Here is a 15,922-nt window from a genome sequence, read left to right as displayed (position 1 = left end):
CTGGTAGTTCTAATGGAATTTTGTCTACTCCTGGGGCCTTGTTTCGACTTAGGTCTTTCAGTGCTCTGTCAAACTCTTCACACAGTATCGTATCTCCTATTTCATCTCCATCTACATTCTCTTCCATTTCTATATTATTTTCCTCAAGAACATCGTCCTTGAATAGACCCTCTATATACTCCTTCCACCTTTCTGCTTTCCTTCTTTGCTTCGAACTGGGTTTCCCTCTGAGCTCTTGATATTCATACAAGTGCTTCTCTTATCTCCAAAGGTCTCTTTAATTTTCTTGTAGGCAATAACTATCTTACCCCTTGTGATATGTGCCTCTACATCCTTACATTTGTCCTCTAGCCATCCCTGGTTAGCCATTTTGCACTTCCTGTCGATCTCATTTTTGAGACATTTGTATTCCTTTTTGCCTGCTTCATTTACTGCATTTTTATATTTTATACTTTCATCAATTAAATTCAATATCTCTTCTGTTACCCAAGGATTTCTATTAGCCCTCGTCTTTTTACCTACTCGATCGTCTGCTGCCTTCACTACTTCATCCCTCAGAGCTACCCATTCTTCTTCTACTGTATTTCTTTCCCCCATTCCTGTCAATTCTTCCCTTATGTTCTCCCTGAAACTCTCTACAACCTCTGGTTCTTTCATTTTATCCAGGTCCCATCTCCTTAAATTCCCAACTTTTTGCAATTTCTTCAGTTTCAATCTGCAGTTCACAACCAATAGATTGTGGTCAGAGTCCACATCTGCCCCTGGAAATGTCTTACAATTTAAAACCTGGTTCCTAAATCTCTGTCTTACCATTATATAATCTATCTGATACCTTTTAGTATCTCCAGGATTCTTCCAGGTATACAACCATCTTTTATGATTCTGGAACCAAGTGTTAGCTATGATTAAGTCATGCTCTGTGCAAAATTCTACCAGGCGGCTTCCTCTTTCATTCCTTAATCCCATTCCATATTCACATACTACATTTCCTTCTCTCCCTCTTCCTACTATCGAATTCCAGTCACCCATGGCTATTAAATTTTCGTCCCCCCTTCACTATCTGAATAATTTCTTTTATCTCATCATACATTTCATCAATTTCTTCGTCATCTGCAGAGCTAGTTGGCATATAAACTTGTACTACTGTAGTAGGCATGGGCTTCGTGTCTGTCTTGGCCACAATAATGCGTTCACTACGCTGTTTGTAGTAGCTTACCCACAATCCTATTTTTTTTTATTCATTATTAAACCTACTCCTGCATTACCCCTATTTGATTTTTTATTTATAACCCTGTATTCACCTGACCAAAAGTCTTGTTCCTCCTGCCACCGAACTTCACTAATTCCCACTATATCTAACTTTATCTATCACACAGCAAAGCTGTATGCCCTCGGGAAAAATTACGGCTGTAGTTTCCCCTTACTTTCAGCCATTCGCAGTACCAGCACAGCAAGGCCATTTTGGTTAGTGTTATAAGGCCAGAACAGTCAATCATCCAGACTGTTGCCCCTGCAACTACTGAAAAGGCTGCTGCCCCTCTTCAGGAACCACACATTTGTCTGGCCTCTCAACAGATACCCCTCCGTTGTGGTTGCACGTACAGTACGGCTATCTGTATCACTGAGGCACGCAAGCCTCCCCACTAACGACAAGGTCCATGGTTCATGGGGGGTGGGGCGGACATTAGTATTACGATTGTCATTTAGCCAATGAGCAATAAGATCATAAACAGTGTGACATGTGCAAGTTTGGGTTAGTCCTGTAAGCATGCTGGTACAGCTGAAGTGATTAAGGCAGCCACTCATGTCAAGCAAGAAATTCGGATTTGAATCCTGCTCCAGCACAAATTTTTGTGTCACCAGTAGGTAACACCTTAATATCTAATACAACTAATATCAAAAAGATACTGCAATTGCAAATAAATTTTATAAATTTAGTACACCTACAAGATCATCACCAATATCTGTTTCTTCCGACGTTGTTAAAACTAAGTATTACAAGCCTCGAGGGGCAAGAATGGTGATAGTAATACAAATATTGAATATGTGTGTCTCCTTGAAACCATGTGGTGGGAATCCAGATAAAGTTGCTAGTGATGGGGTCATAGACAGTATGACATATGGAAGTTTGGGTCATTCCTGAAAGTGTGCTCAGATAGCCAAAGTGGTTAAGGTAACCATGCACAACAAGCAGAAAATTGGGGTTCAAGTCACATCCAGCACAAATTTTCATGTCTCATCAGTCGGTAATATCTTAATACTTAAAGCAGCTGTCAGCAAGATTCCACAGTTGTGCATAAATTTCATAAATTTAGTACAGCTGCAAGATCACCAGCAGTGTCTGTTTTCTTCAGACATTGTTAAAAATTAAAAAATGACCAAAAATAAGCCACATTGCTACAGTTCTAACACAGCCTGGGAGTGTATCATTTCCAAGACATTTTCACAAAATGGTCTCATGTTTCATATTCCACACGTATAGCAAAACAGTATCTACTGGTTTTTCTTTATTATGCTTTTCATTAAAGAAACAGCCAGCTAAAATGTTTTTCACACTTGTAATATTGATCTACACACTGAAAAACGAGACTGCATATATCTGACAAAACACCAGAAAAAATCTGCCCAACAACTCTTAACCCTTTCAGACCCTCTGGCTACAATTGTGTATGTTAACTTCGACTGTGTCTTAACTGCAACACATGTACTTTTTCCCGATGGAAAAATGAGGTACACATTTGTGAATGTTCATCCTCTTCATCATCCACAAGTGTTGCCAAATGTTGGGAATCACTGTGAAAACATCAGCAAGTCAATGTAGCGGTGTGCAGCAGCATGTGACCAACATACATGGAGATGGTTGGTCACTATATCCCTCACTATAATTGAATATTGTTGTTGTTGTTTTGAGTGGTAGTTATCGAATGATCATTTTACTATTCATCACAATAGAGGATATTTCATAATTAGTTATTTTAACCCACAAAGTGAAGCCAAGTGTACAGAGTATGTTTTGAAAACAAGTACATGTTTTTGGATAAATCTTGTATGTAAAATGATTAAAAAATCACCTAAGAGATTACCTTATAAATAAAAGTTTTCTTTCCTCCAGAAAAAAATCATCTCTGAAAAGGTTACGAGAGACACCCAGTTCACTGGCCTGTTGTTAGCTGTATGACTGAACAGTGTTGCCCATGTAGATGATGAGCATTAGTAGGGGCCACTATTTAAGAACATTCAGTCTACTAATGATAAACTCTTTCAGTAAAAAAAAAAAAAAAATTGTGAGTAAAACATACTTTTGTAGCCGCAGTTGCCAAAGAGTGACTGCGAACAGCACTGCCGACAGTGACTCGTGCATCGGATGGTTCATCAGGCTCGGCGACCACCTTGCTGCTATTCGAGAAGAATAGGCTGCTTGCTGCCAGGGAGTTTGTCCCTCTCCATTCTCTCACCATCATATAACACAAACATGACACCACACATCCAGTACATTAACCTTAGTTAACACATACTATTAGAACACAACTCTCATACATCGTAGGAAAGGAGCCATTGTGTGTGTAGCAAGAAGAGCCTTTCTGATTACTTTACTGAACCTACGCCTAGGGCTACCCAACAATACCCTATGGTTTTTCCCTCCTCCTCTCCCCTCACCCCCACCCCCACCACTTTTCTTCTGTTGTAAAAAACTACTTATTTATTAAATGCTAATTGTTTTGATGATTCAGTTTTAAAGTGCCAGACTGCACATCCAAAAGTCTGGGGTTCAGTTCATAGTCAGTCCTAGAATTTTTATCTGTCATTTATCACATCTTTCACCCCCTGGCAATGTTTGTTAATGAGAGAAACACCAAGTTTCATTCTGGTTCAGAGTCCGTATTATACTGTAGATCCCCTCCGGGTAAGTCAGTTCAAAGATTGGAGGAAGGCAGCAGCATATCACCTCAAACAGAACTGTGTCTAGTAGAGCACTGTGCTGTTCAAACTAACCTGCAGGTCAGTGGCAGCTTTAACTTAATGTCAGGATTGCGATACTCTCCAAATGTGACACATTATAACTGATGTTTCCCGATCTGTGATCAAATCGTAATGGTCTCACTTTCAGGTAACTGTTGTGTTTTCTAGCACATATAAAATCTTATCCTCACTGTACTCCTTTCGAGGATACTAATAAAATTTTGCATTTCCTCGTGCTCAGCCAATCGGAGTGACAATGGCATCTGCAGAGAGTGGTGCAGACGAAGACGAGGAGCGGCGTATCATGTCGCTGCTTCTCGGCCCAGGCAAGATGGAACGCGACCGAGGCGCTGTCGAGCTGCAGCGCCTGCTCAACTCCGGACCCGGGGACGGTGGGGGTGGGGGCGTGCACCTCCGCCTCGGCCCACAGCTGCTGGCCAGCGCGGGCTCACTGATCCCCACCTCGGTCGCCTCCCCGTGCGAGGCTCGACTGGGCGCCCTGGTCGGTGCCAAGGTTCTCGTCCCCCACCTCCACCCAAATGAGAATCGGTGTGAGGCCGAGCTGGCAGAGGCGGCCCGGGATGTGGCACTCCGGACACTTGATGACCCAGAAACTAGGGTGCGGGTGGCAGCTGGTGAGTGTGAACACTTTTCATGTAAGTTTTATACTGGGCAAAACCCACAGTTCAAATCTCCGAGGCAGAACTGACACAAAATGTAGGTTAAAAGCCGGCCGGTGTGGCCGTGCGGTTCTAGGCACTTCAGTCTGGAACCGCGTGACCGCTATGGTCGCAGGTTCGAATCCTGCCTCGGGCATGTGTGTGTGTGGTGTCATTAGGTTAGTTAGGTTTAAGTAGTTCTAAGTTCTAGTGGACTGATGACCACAGATGTTGAGTCCCATAGTGCTCAGAGCCATTTTTTGTAGGTTAAAATGTCTTTTTCAATAATGAGAATATAAGGAAAAATACAGATTCCTACTAACTGTATAGAAAATGTGACTTTCAAGTGAACGAAAGCAGTGATCTGGAGAAGGCAGGGAAGGGGATGGGATAGCAGGGTAAGGGTGAGGGGAGAGAAGAGCACTGTCTGGCAGTGTGTGCAGGGACCAGATGGAGGCATGACAGTACAGTCACTAGGCACAGCATCAGGAGGTGGTGGGGCAGGGAGGCACAGGGCGGAGGGGGAAGTGGAAAATAAGAGGAGCAGTGTAGGGGAAAGTTGGGCAAATGCACTGGCAGAGGGTGGCACACAGTAAGGGTGGGGACATGAAAAGGACAAAGAGGGTGGAAACAGTTCGGTGGATGGTTTGGGGACTGTAGGTGAGGCAGAGATAATTTCTGGAGTGGAGAACATGTTGTAAGGATAACTCCCATCTGCATAGGTCAGAAAAGCTGGAATGAAAATGAGGATCCAGATGGCCTAGACTGTGAAGCAGTCATTAAAATGAAGCGCTTTATGTTTAGGTGCATGTTGTGCCACAGGGTGCTCTACGTTGCTCCTGACCAGTCTGGCAGTGGCCCTTCATCCCAGTGGACAGCTGGCTGGTAGTCATACCAACATAAAAAGCTGTACAGTGGTTGCATCAGAGCTGGTATGCAACTCGCCTGCTTTCTCACATGGCCCGGCCTCTGCATAAGATAAGCCGGTGACAGGACTGGAATAGGAGGTGCTGGGTGGTTGGACTGGGCAGGTCTTTCATCTGGGTCTTCCACAGAGATGTAATCCTGTGCAAATGGACTGTGATTGGGAATGGCATAGGGATGGAATAGGATGTTGTGGAGGTTGATTGGGCAACAGAACACCATTTTAGGAGGGGTGGGAAGGATTTTGGGTAGGAAGTCCTTCATTTCAGGACATGATGATAGGTGATCAAAGCCCTGATGAACCCCCCCTGCGGGTTCGGGGGTAAGAATAGGCCCGCGGTATTCCTGCCTGTCGTAAGAGGCGACTAAAAGGAGTCTCAACTGTTTCGGCCTTTAATGTGATGGTCCCCCTTGGGGTTTGACCTACATTTTTCAAAATTCTACAGAAGTAAGAGCCTTTTGGGGAAGGACGCCTTACATGGTGCATCACTGGTCCTCAGTGCACTAAGACCTTAGCACTCAGCATTGTAACAGCGTTGTAACCGCACCCACTATTCCTCAAATTGGGCCTAAACGCCTGATGGGTTGCACAAGTTACGCCCATAGTGAGTCCCCATCTGCACCTACGATCATGATGGACCTTCCATGGCACCCAAAATCCAGCACGGTAGCCAGCCCGTTGTGGTGGGGTTGTCATGTACCCTCTAGGTTGTAGCCCCCTGACAACACAGGGATCGTACTGCCCATACCTGAGCTGCACCCTCCCCACGTCGGCCAAGGAGTAGATGCCCGTCTCCTTGGGGCATCGGGACTCCCGGCAATGGTCATCCTGCCAGGTGGCCCTTGCTGAGGCTGGGTGGCGCCTGTGGGGAGAGCCCCTGGTCGGAGTGGGTGGTATCGGGGTGGACGTTTCGCAGATGAAACGTCAACATGTATCAGGTCGCTCTGCGGCCGAGTCTTTTAAAAAGAAAGGTACTGTCTCTGGTTCTGGTTCTCCTGCCCTTTCCCCCTTGGCCACTCCCTGGGAGGAAGGACAGGCCCGCCGGCTTGGGGCGAAGTACTTCCCCCTCTATTTAGTCTGTTCTCGGACCGATGGGGGGACGTTCGCCACCTCCAAGCCCATGTTCTTTGTCCAGCACATCGAGGACATCTTCGGGGAAATCGAGGCTCTCAGTAAAATGCGTTCGGGGTCCGTTCTTATAAAGACCGCCTCCGCCACACAAGCGGCGGCGCTCCAGGCGTGCGACCGACTAGGGGACATCCCAGTGTGTATTGTCCCGCATCTGGCACTGAATAGGACGCAGGGGGTTATTTTTCATCGGGACCTCCTGCTGCAATCTGATGAGGAGCTCAGGGCCAACCTGGAGTGCCGAGGCGTGCATTTCGTCCGGCGAGTTCAGCGCGGCCCCAAAGACCATCGCGTCTACACCGGAGCCTTTATCCTCGCCTTCGAGGGGGACTTTCTCCCAGAGAAGGTAAAGGTGATGTGCTACCGGTGCGACGTGCGACCTTACGTCCCGCCTCCTATGCGCTGCTTTCGGTGTTTGCGCTTTGGGCACTTGTCGTCACGGTGTGAGGCTGAGCCCCTTTGTGGCGATTGTGGACATCGTGAGGAACATACATGCACCCCACCACCTCGGTGCGTCAATTGTCCTGGCATCCACTCGCCTAGATCTTTAGACTGCCCCGCGTATCAGAAGGAGAAGAAGATTCAAGAATTAAAAACTTTGGATCGTCTCTCTTATTCTGAGGCCAGGAAGAAGTATGACCGCCTCCATCCCGTGATGTTGACAACTTCGTTTGCCTCAGTCGTGTCCACTCCTTCCACAGAATCCTCACCCCTCTCCTGTCCCCCCTCCACCTCCTCACCCCATCCGGGGTCTATACCTCCGCCTCCCAAATCCCTCCCTTCCAAATCCTCCTCCCTCGCGGCCCCTGCCCCCTCTGCACCGGGGGCCACCTTTCCTCCTCCTCCCCCTCCGCTGCCTGAGAAGCGATCCTCTTCTCAGGCGTCCATCGGGGAAACGTTCCGGACCCCAGCTTCCGAGGTCCGGCGTTCCAACACGGACGCCGCGCGTGAGGACCTTCTTCGGGTCCAGCCCACCATCCCTGTGCCTCATCGGACTTCCAAGAAGGCCTCCAAGAAGAAATCTTTATCCCCCTCTCCACCCCGGCGTGTTTCGTCTGACGCTCCATCTGTGAGTCGCTGCTCCCGGCCCTCCTCAGTTTCGCCGGAACGCTCTGCTGCCAGGCGCTCAGCTGGCCTCTCGTCAACGAATGATGCTGCCCCTCCTACGCAACCCGGGAAAGCGGTCGCCACTGGCGACGACTCGATGGAACAGGATCCGCCTCCCCGCCGGTTGTAGTGTTGTTCCCTCGACACCTGGCCCTCCGCGGCCATCGAGGTGACCAGCTCTTCACCCGTTTCGTTTCCCCTCTTTTCTGACTAGCGATGGCTTTGTTACATTGGAACATAAGAGGTATTCGATCTAATTGGGAGGAATTACAACTGCTCCTCCGCCTGCACTGTCCGCTCGTCCTTGGTCTCCAGGAAACCAAGTTGCGCCCAACTGACCATATTGCTTTTACCCACTGTACCTCAGAGCGGTCTGACCTCCCCCCTGTGGACGGTATCCCAGCTCATGGTGGGGTCATGTTGCTCGTTTGAGACGATGTCTATTACTATCGCATCCCATTGACCACCCCACTCCAAGCAATAGCTGTCCGTAGTACTCTTTCTGCCTTTACTTTTTCTGTTTGTACCGTCTACACTCCATCGTCATCCGCAGTTAGTCGGGCTGACATGATGCACCTGATTGTTCAGCTTCCTCCGCCGTTTTTATTGTTTGGCGACTTCAATGCCCATCATCCCCTTTGGGGCTCTCCTGCATCCTGTCAAAGAGGTTCACTCTTGGCGGATGTCTTCAACCATCTCAATCTTGTCTGCCTCAATACTGGCGCCCCGACTTTCCTCTCGGACTCTGCTCATACCTACTCTCACTTGGACCTCTCGATCTGTTCTACCACTCTTGCCCGTCGGTTCGAGTGGTATGTCCTTTCTGACACCAATTCGAGCGACCACTTCCCCTGTGTCGTTCGTCTCCTGCACCACACCCCTTCCCCACGTCCTTCGAGCTGGAACGTACCGAAAGCTGACTGGGGACTTTACTCCTCCCTGGCGACCTTTCCGGACCACGATTTTCTCAGTTGTGACAGTCAGGTCGAATACCTCACAGCTGTTATCATCAATGCTGCCGAATGTTCCATTCCTCGTACTGCCTCTTCTTCACGTCGCACTTCTGTCCCCTGGTGGAATGAGGCTTGTCGAGACGCTATCCGTGCTCGACGACGTGCTTTACACACCTCTCGCCACCATCCTACGTTGGCGAATTGTATTGCATACAAACGACTCCGAGCGCAATGCCGTAGAGTCATCAAAGACAGCAAAAAAGCTTGTTGGGCCTCTTTCACCAGCTCCTTTAACAGTTTTACTCCCTCTTCTGTCGTATGGGGTGGCCTGCGCCGGCTGTCGGGCATTAAGGCCCACTCCTCGGTACCTGGCCTGACTTCAGGTGATGAGGTCCTTGTTGATCCTGTGGATATCTCCAATGCCTTCGGTCGCTTTTTCACGGAGGTTTCAAGCTCCGCCCATTACCACCCTGCCTTCCTTCCCAGGAAAGAGGCAGAAGAGGCTCAGCGACCTTCCTTCCACTCGCTGAATCTGGAAACTTATAATGCCCCCTTTACTATGCGGGAACTCGAACGTGCACTTGCACTGTCCCGGTCCTCTGCTCCGGGGCCAGATGCCATTCACGTTCAGATGCTGGCACACCTTTCTCCGGCAGGCAAAAGCTTCCTTCTTCATACCTACAATCGCGTCTGGACCGAAGGTCAAGTCCCCATGCGTTGGCGTGACGCCGTCGTTGTTCCTATACCCAAACCCGGGAAGGATAGACACCTTCCTTCTAGTTACCGCCCCATTTCTCTTACAAGCTGTATCTGTAAAGTGATGGAGCGCATGGTTAACGTTCAGTTAGTTTGGATTCTTGAATCTCGACGGCTACTTACCGATGTTCAATGCGGCTTTCGTCGCCTCCGCTCCGCTGTTGACCACCTTGTGACCTTGTCGACATTCATCATGAACAACTTTTTGCGAAAGCGCCAAACGGTCGCCATGTTCTTCGATTTGGAGAAGGCTTATGATACCTGTTGGAGAGGAGGTATCCTCCGCACTATGCACGGGTGGGGCCTACGCGGTCGCCTGCCCCTTTTTATTGATTCCTTTTTAACAGATCGACTGTGGGTTCCGTATTGTCCGACGTCTTCCTCCAGGAGAACGGAGTGCCTCAGGGCTCCGTCTTGAGCATAGCCCTTTTTGCCATAGCGATCAATCCAATTATGGATTGCATTCCACCTAATGTCTCAGGCTCTCTTTTTGTCGATGACTTCGCGATCTACTGCAGTGCCCGGAGAACATGCCTCCTGGAGCGCTGCCTTCAGCGTTATCTAGACAGGCTATACTCATGGAGCGTGGCAAATGGCTTCTGGTTCTCTGAAGAGAAGACGGTTTGCATCAACTTTTGGCAATATAAAGCGTTCCTTCCGCCATCCTTACATCTCCGTCCCGTTGTTCTCCCATTCATGGAAACAACTAAGTTTCTAGGGCTCACACTGGACAGGAAACTTTGTTGGTCTCTGCACGTCTCTTATTTGGCTGCCCGTTGTACACGTTCCCTTAATGTCCTCAGAGTTCTTAGTGGTTCATCTTGGGGAGCGGATGGCACTGTCCTGCTTCGCTTGTATCGGTCCATAGTCCGATCAAAGCTGGATTATGGGAGCCTCGTCTACTTGTCTGCTCGGCCATCCCTCTTACGCCGTCTCAACTCCATCCACCATTGGGGGTTATGTCTTGCGACCGGAGCATTCTACACTAGTCCCGTCAAGAGTCTTTATGCTGAAGCTGCCGAATTACCATTGACCTACCGGCGCGACGTACTGCTTTGTCGGTATGCCTGCCGGCTGTTGTCAATGCCCGACCACCCCTCTTATCAGTCCTTCTTCGCCGATTCTCTCGACCGTCAGTATGGGTTGTATGTGTCTGCCCTGCTGCCCCCTGGAGTCCGCTTTCGTCGCCTGCTTCGACAATTGGATTTTGCCCTCCCTACCACCTTCAGAGAGGGTGAGAGCCCGCCACCACCGTGGCTCCAGGCTCCGGTTCATATTTATCTCGATCTCAGCTCGCTCCCAAAGGAGGGTACTCCGGCTGCAGTGTATTGCTCAAGGTTTGTCGAACTTCGTGTGCGACTTGCCAGTCACACCTTTATTTACACTGATGGCTCCAAAACTCACGATGGTGTCGGCTGTGCCTTTGTCGTCGGGGCCGGCACCTTTAAATACCGGCTCCTCGACCAGTGTTCCAGCTTTATGGCCGAGCTTTTTGCTCTCCATCAGGCCATTCAGTATGCCCGCCGCCACCGCCATTCATTGTATGTACTCTGCTCTGATTCACTCAGTGCTCTTCAGAGCCTTGGAGCTCCATATCCGGTCCATCCCTTGGTGCAACGGATCCAGCAGTCCCTCCATTCTTTCACTGAGGGTGGCTCTCCTGTTAGCTTTTTGTGGGTTCCCGGCCATGTAGGAGTGCCTGGGAATGAGGCTGCTGATGCTGCAGCCAAGGCTGCAGTCCTCCTGCCTCGGCCAGCCTCCCATTGTGTCCCGTCATATGACGTTAGTGGGGTTGTTTGTAAGAGGCTTGTGTCCTTGTGGTGGGATACTTGGTCCTCACTTCAAGGAAACAAGCTCCGGGCAGTAAAACCGTACCCAACTGCTTGGACAACCTCCTCCCAACCATCTCGGCAAGAAGAGGTCCTTCTGACCAGGTTGCGGATTGGGCATTGCCAGTTTAGCCACCGCTACCTGCTCTCCGGTGACCCAGTGCCGCAGTGCCCTTGTGGTCATGCATTAACAGTGCGCCATGTTTTATTGTCATGTCCCCGTTTTAGTCAATCTCGTGCCCACGCCCCTTGAGTTTTACTAGATTCTATGTGCTCTAACAATTGTGACTGGGCACTAATGACCTCAGTAGTTGAACGCCCTTAAACCCCCCCCCCCCCCCAAAAAAAAAAAAAAAAAAAAAAAAAAAAAAAAAAAAAAACCTGATGAAGTATTTTGTTCAGCTGTTGTGGTATTGGGTGATGATGGGGCACTCCTTTGTAGCTGGTTCTAGGGGGATGGTGGGAGGATTGGTGGTGTGTGGAGAAATGGCACGGGAGGTCTGTTTGCGGAATGAGTCTGGGGGATAGTATTTCTCTGTGAAAGCCATGCTGAGACCTTCATCATACTGGGCAAAGGAGTTTTTGTCACTGCAAATATGGCATCCACATGTGGCCATGCTGTACGGGAGGGGTTTTTTTGTGTGGAAGGGATGACAGCTTTCAAAATGAAGGCACTGTTGGTACTTGGTGGGTTTAATGTGGACAGAGGTATGGATGGAGCTATCGTAATGTATGAGGTGTGTTTAAAAAGTGTGAAACCTTCAACTTTCCCACGTAAGCCGATGAGATGTGGGAGACATTCTTCGGTGGACATTTGGTGGGGGACATTCGTGCAGTTGTGCATTTTTTCCCAACGGCAGAAAGCATCAGTCATTCGTTGGCCTATGAATGATGACATGTAGTGAGTGCTTGTTGAATTCCAGTAAGTTGTAAAATGGTGGAAAAAATTGAGCAGCAATATTGCATCAAAAGTTTGACAGTATCCAGTTTACAGTATCCAAGTGGAAACCATTTGCTAAATTCAACAGGATTTTGCGAACGATGCTGTGAGCAAATCGTCGATAACCGACTGGTAAAACTGTTACAAAGATGACCGTGTATTGGTGGACTGAGAATGGTGTTCCGGTACACCCTCAACAAGCTGGAATTACAATATCATTGAGCAACTGCAGACTTCAGTAGTGGAAGACCATTACATCACAATACATGAGAACTTGGAATGGGACAGGGGTGAGCGTAGGACCTATACATCCAATTTCGGCCAACAATTTGTGTATGAAGATAGTGTCTGCAGAATTTTTACTGAAACTGCTGTCAGTGGGTCAGAAGCAACATCATCAGGAAATCGCACAAGACATACTGGAGAATGCAAGTTGTAACACCAAGTTTCTGAATACTGTGATCACAGGTGATGAGACGTGAGTTCATGTGTGTGACACTGAAACCGAGATGATGTCATCACAGTGGACATATCCAACATCCTCATGGCCAGAAGGGAAGCACTGCAGGTTATAAAAACTCTGTACTCCCAGATCGGATCAGAAATATGAATTCCTGTTTCAATAAACCACTAATAATGTCATCTTTCCAAATGTCATACACTTACTCGAAAATTCATAGTGCTGTTTAATTGCTATTATTTTAGCACATGAATCAACAAACTGGAAAAAGAGTGTGCTATATGGTTGGTAAGATCAGGTACTTCGCTACAGTAATGTCACAAAGACCTTTTTGTAGGCTCAACCATGCTCATTCTGCTCTAGGAACTCCCAAGGTAGTTTTCATGAACCAGACCTAATTAGTATAGCTAGAGGCTGTTTATTATTGTAGCTTTTTTATTTCTTTAGAAATGAAAGGATAGAGTGATGGACCTTAGGTACGAAATATTCTGTTTACATATGATGAAAAAAATTACTATTGAAAAAATTAGTCTTGAATGAAAGATAATGTTGTAACAGCAATGATACAGATGTGTTAAGTGATTCAGCCATAAAAACATCTCACAAATTATAGTTCTGATACTATATCAAATAACATGAAACAAAGATGGTATCAGTCTGTTCATTTTGCTAATCTGGTACGTGTTACCTTAAAAGGCCCACAATGTTGTCAAGGTTATGTTGTTAATTTTCTTCCACTGTCTTGGGGTAGTGCATCGTCACCTTCGTGATACTGTGCTGCACAAACGACCGGATCTGTGGAAACAAAAACTTGACAACTCCATAATGATTACTGCCTTCAGAGTCAAAACACAGGGTGCACAGACAGGCTTCTTGTGTGCCATCTGGTCTCTTATGATCATGACAAATGAATCACTAACACTACAACCCCTCAGTATACGCGTACCCCTCATACCACTGAACACTGTGCTTAAAGGTGTTGCACACCGCCCCCCCCCCCTTTCCCTCCTCCCCCAGCAATGTGATTGCAACAAGTGGCATTTTTTATTGCTCATTATATGACCCAAGTAGTCTCGTTTTCTTCTCTGGATGGTACTGAAAATTTCTAAATCTTTGTTCATGCACAACAGAATTGCCACATTTATGACTTTATACATGCAAGGTATCCTTAATATCCTTCAATACATCTACAGTTCATATACCTCCAATTTCTTATCCAATAGTGTGGTAAGTGTCCAAGACTCAACTGCACAGAGTGGGATAATGAATACACAGCATCAAAGTGACTAAGTGCAAAGTGTCATACTGATGCCATGGTTAGCCAGAACTTCCTTCATTTTGTTGAAAAAACTTCTGCCCTCTTTAGTTCTGCAGTGAATTTCTTGATCAAAATCCCTGTTGTCATTGATTTGACACCTCAAATACTTATGCAATGGAACCCGTATGATCTTATCATTACTGAGTGCAAGGGTGACCTGATATGTCTCCTTGACATATAAAAGTAATCCCATGGTATTGCTCTCTACAGTAACAGTATGTAGTAGTTCTTGCAGATCTTCCACTCTAGGGTTGCAAATAAGACATTGATCAGCATATCTGATGGTGCAGATGACAGCTTCATTAACCACTACTCTCTTATATTTTATATCAGGAGCTCTTGGAAAATCTTTTCAGAATAAATGTTTGAAAAGTAATGGGGAGGGTATGCAGCCCTGATGAACACTTTTCATAATCAGACATTCTTCAGAGATAAAATACCTGCCTCAGTATATAGAGCTACTCGATTCAGTGGCATTGCATAATACAGTGATCACAGAAAAACTTTACCTGCTGAAGAAAATAGTGGAAGAGTGTGTGCCAGCATGAGTAAATGAAATCATAAATACAAACAACCATGTGAGGATGAACCTGCCAATTCAAAACCAGGAACACCACTGTTTGCTTGTAATAAATAGTTTTACGAATAGTGGCTGGCTGCGGTTTTTTACTTTTTTAACCTGTAGTTTCACACAGCCGCATTCTCTCCATGACACTTTTTGACAAAGTATAATAAAGGTAGCTCAAAGGTACATCCCCCATGCCCCTCCCACCTCCTCCCCCCACAGTATATAGGTTGGATTAAAATGATGCTTCCATTTTATTCCACTGTGCCACTGGCTGTATTTGTAGAAAACAATGGACCAGACACAGTGCTAAGGTAAGTGCATTAACAAAGTATTTATGGTAGAGGTCCAATTGCCTAATTTGTTGTACATCGGAAGTGTTCAAATAAGAGAGTTCTGCAGTGCAGGGAGCATGCAGTCTCTATAAAGTCTGCCTTTTCACTGTTTGCTGCCACAATGCCAGAATCCATTTACTTATCCCATTCCTCTGCAACTGAGCTAGTACTCTCTTTGCAGGGATCTCGATGTTGACAAGATGTGAAATTCTCACCCCAGTTCCTTTTTCTCCATTTGTTTGTTTACACTTGGTATTAAACTCTACTTGGGGCTCACTAATGATTTATAAGTGTGTGTGGCATTTAGAAAAATGAGAGGAAGAGTATTGTGTGTACATGTACACGTGTGTGTGTGTGTGTGTGTGTGTGTGTGTGTGTGTGTCAAAGATGGATACTGAAGAGGGAATGACAGATGACTGATGGTAGGGGATGGAGAGAAAGGTGGAGAAGAGACGGGGTGATCAGAGAGAGGTGAGGAAGGGGAGTAGGGGAGAGGGGACAAGGAGAGAGCACAATGAAAACGTAGCAGTGAGATGAATGAAGAAAGTGGAGTGTTGAAGAGAATGGGGAGAGGGAGTTAAGGGAAGTGGGAAAGAGAGGTAAGGCGAAGAGCAGTAAGTGAATTGCAGGAGGGAGGAAGGGGGGCGGAGGAAGAGAAGTGTAGGAAGAGGGAGAGGAAAGGGGAGCCTAGGAAAGGCAGTGGGAATAGGGAGGGGTTGGATCAGGAGTGGGGAAGAGGAGAAATGGGAAAGAGGAATGGAAGAGTATGGGGAGAGTGAGAGAAGATAAAGAAAGGGGTAGGGATAAGAGTTGTGCAGCCTGACAGGGGGATATGCAAAAAAAACGGAATAACATTACTGTGGGAGGAGATTTTGTAGGACGCATTTCTGGTGCTAGGCATGCATAGCACAACTCATTGCCAGTACAGTGCTGCCTGTGTAGTCAACCTGGTTTGTGATGTTCATCTGCAGTGACTGTTTTTGTTAG

The 15,922-nt window shown here is 47.1% G+C and overlaps 1 protein-coding gene across 1 annotated transcript in view; it reads left to right on the top strand.

Annotated features, from left to right (window-relative positions):
- The window catches only part of LOC126209950 (uncharacterized), a 159,337-nt gene that overhangs the window by 55,085 nt on the left and 88,330 nt on the right, over nucleotides 1-15,922 (top strand). Inside the window, exon 2 of the mRNA XM_049939065.1 lies at nucleotides 4,202-4,595. Within this exon, the coding sequence (XP_049795022.1) occupies nucleotides 4,217-4,595 (379 nt within the window). The 5' untranslated portion in view covers nucleotides 4,202-4,216. The remainder of the gene's footprint in view (nucleotides 1-4,201; nucleotides 4,596-15,922) is intronic.

The sequence above is a fragment of the Schistocerca nitens genome, chromosome 10 (assembly GCF_023898315.1).
Source record: "Schistocerca nitens isolate TAMUIC-IGC-003100 chromosome 10, iqSchNite1.1, whole genome shotgun sequence".
NCBI classification, from domain to species: domain Eukaryota; kingdom Metazoa; phylum Arthropoda; class Insecta; order Orthoptera; family Acrididae; genus Schistocerca; species Schistocerca nitens.
Note: the sequence above shows the minus strand (reverse complement) of the source record. Positions and strands in the feature narration are given on the sequence as shown.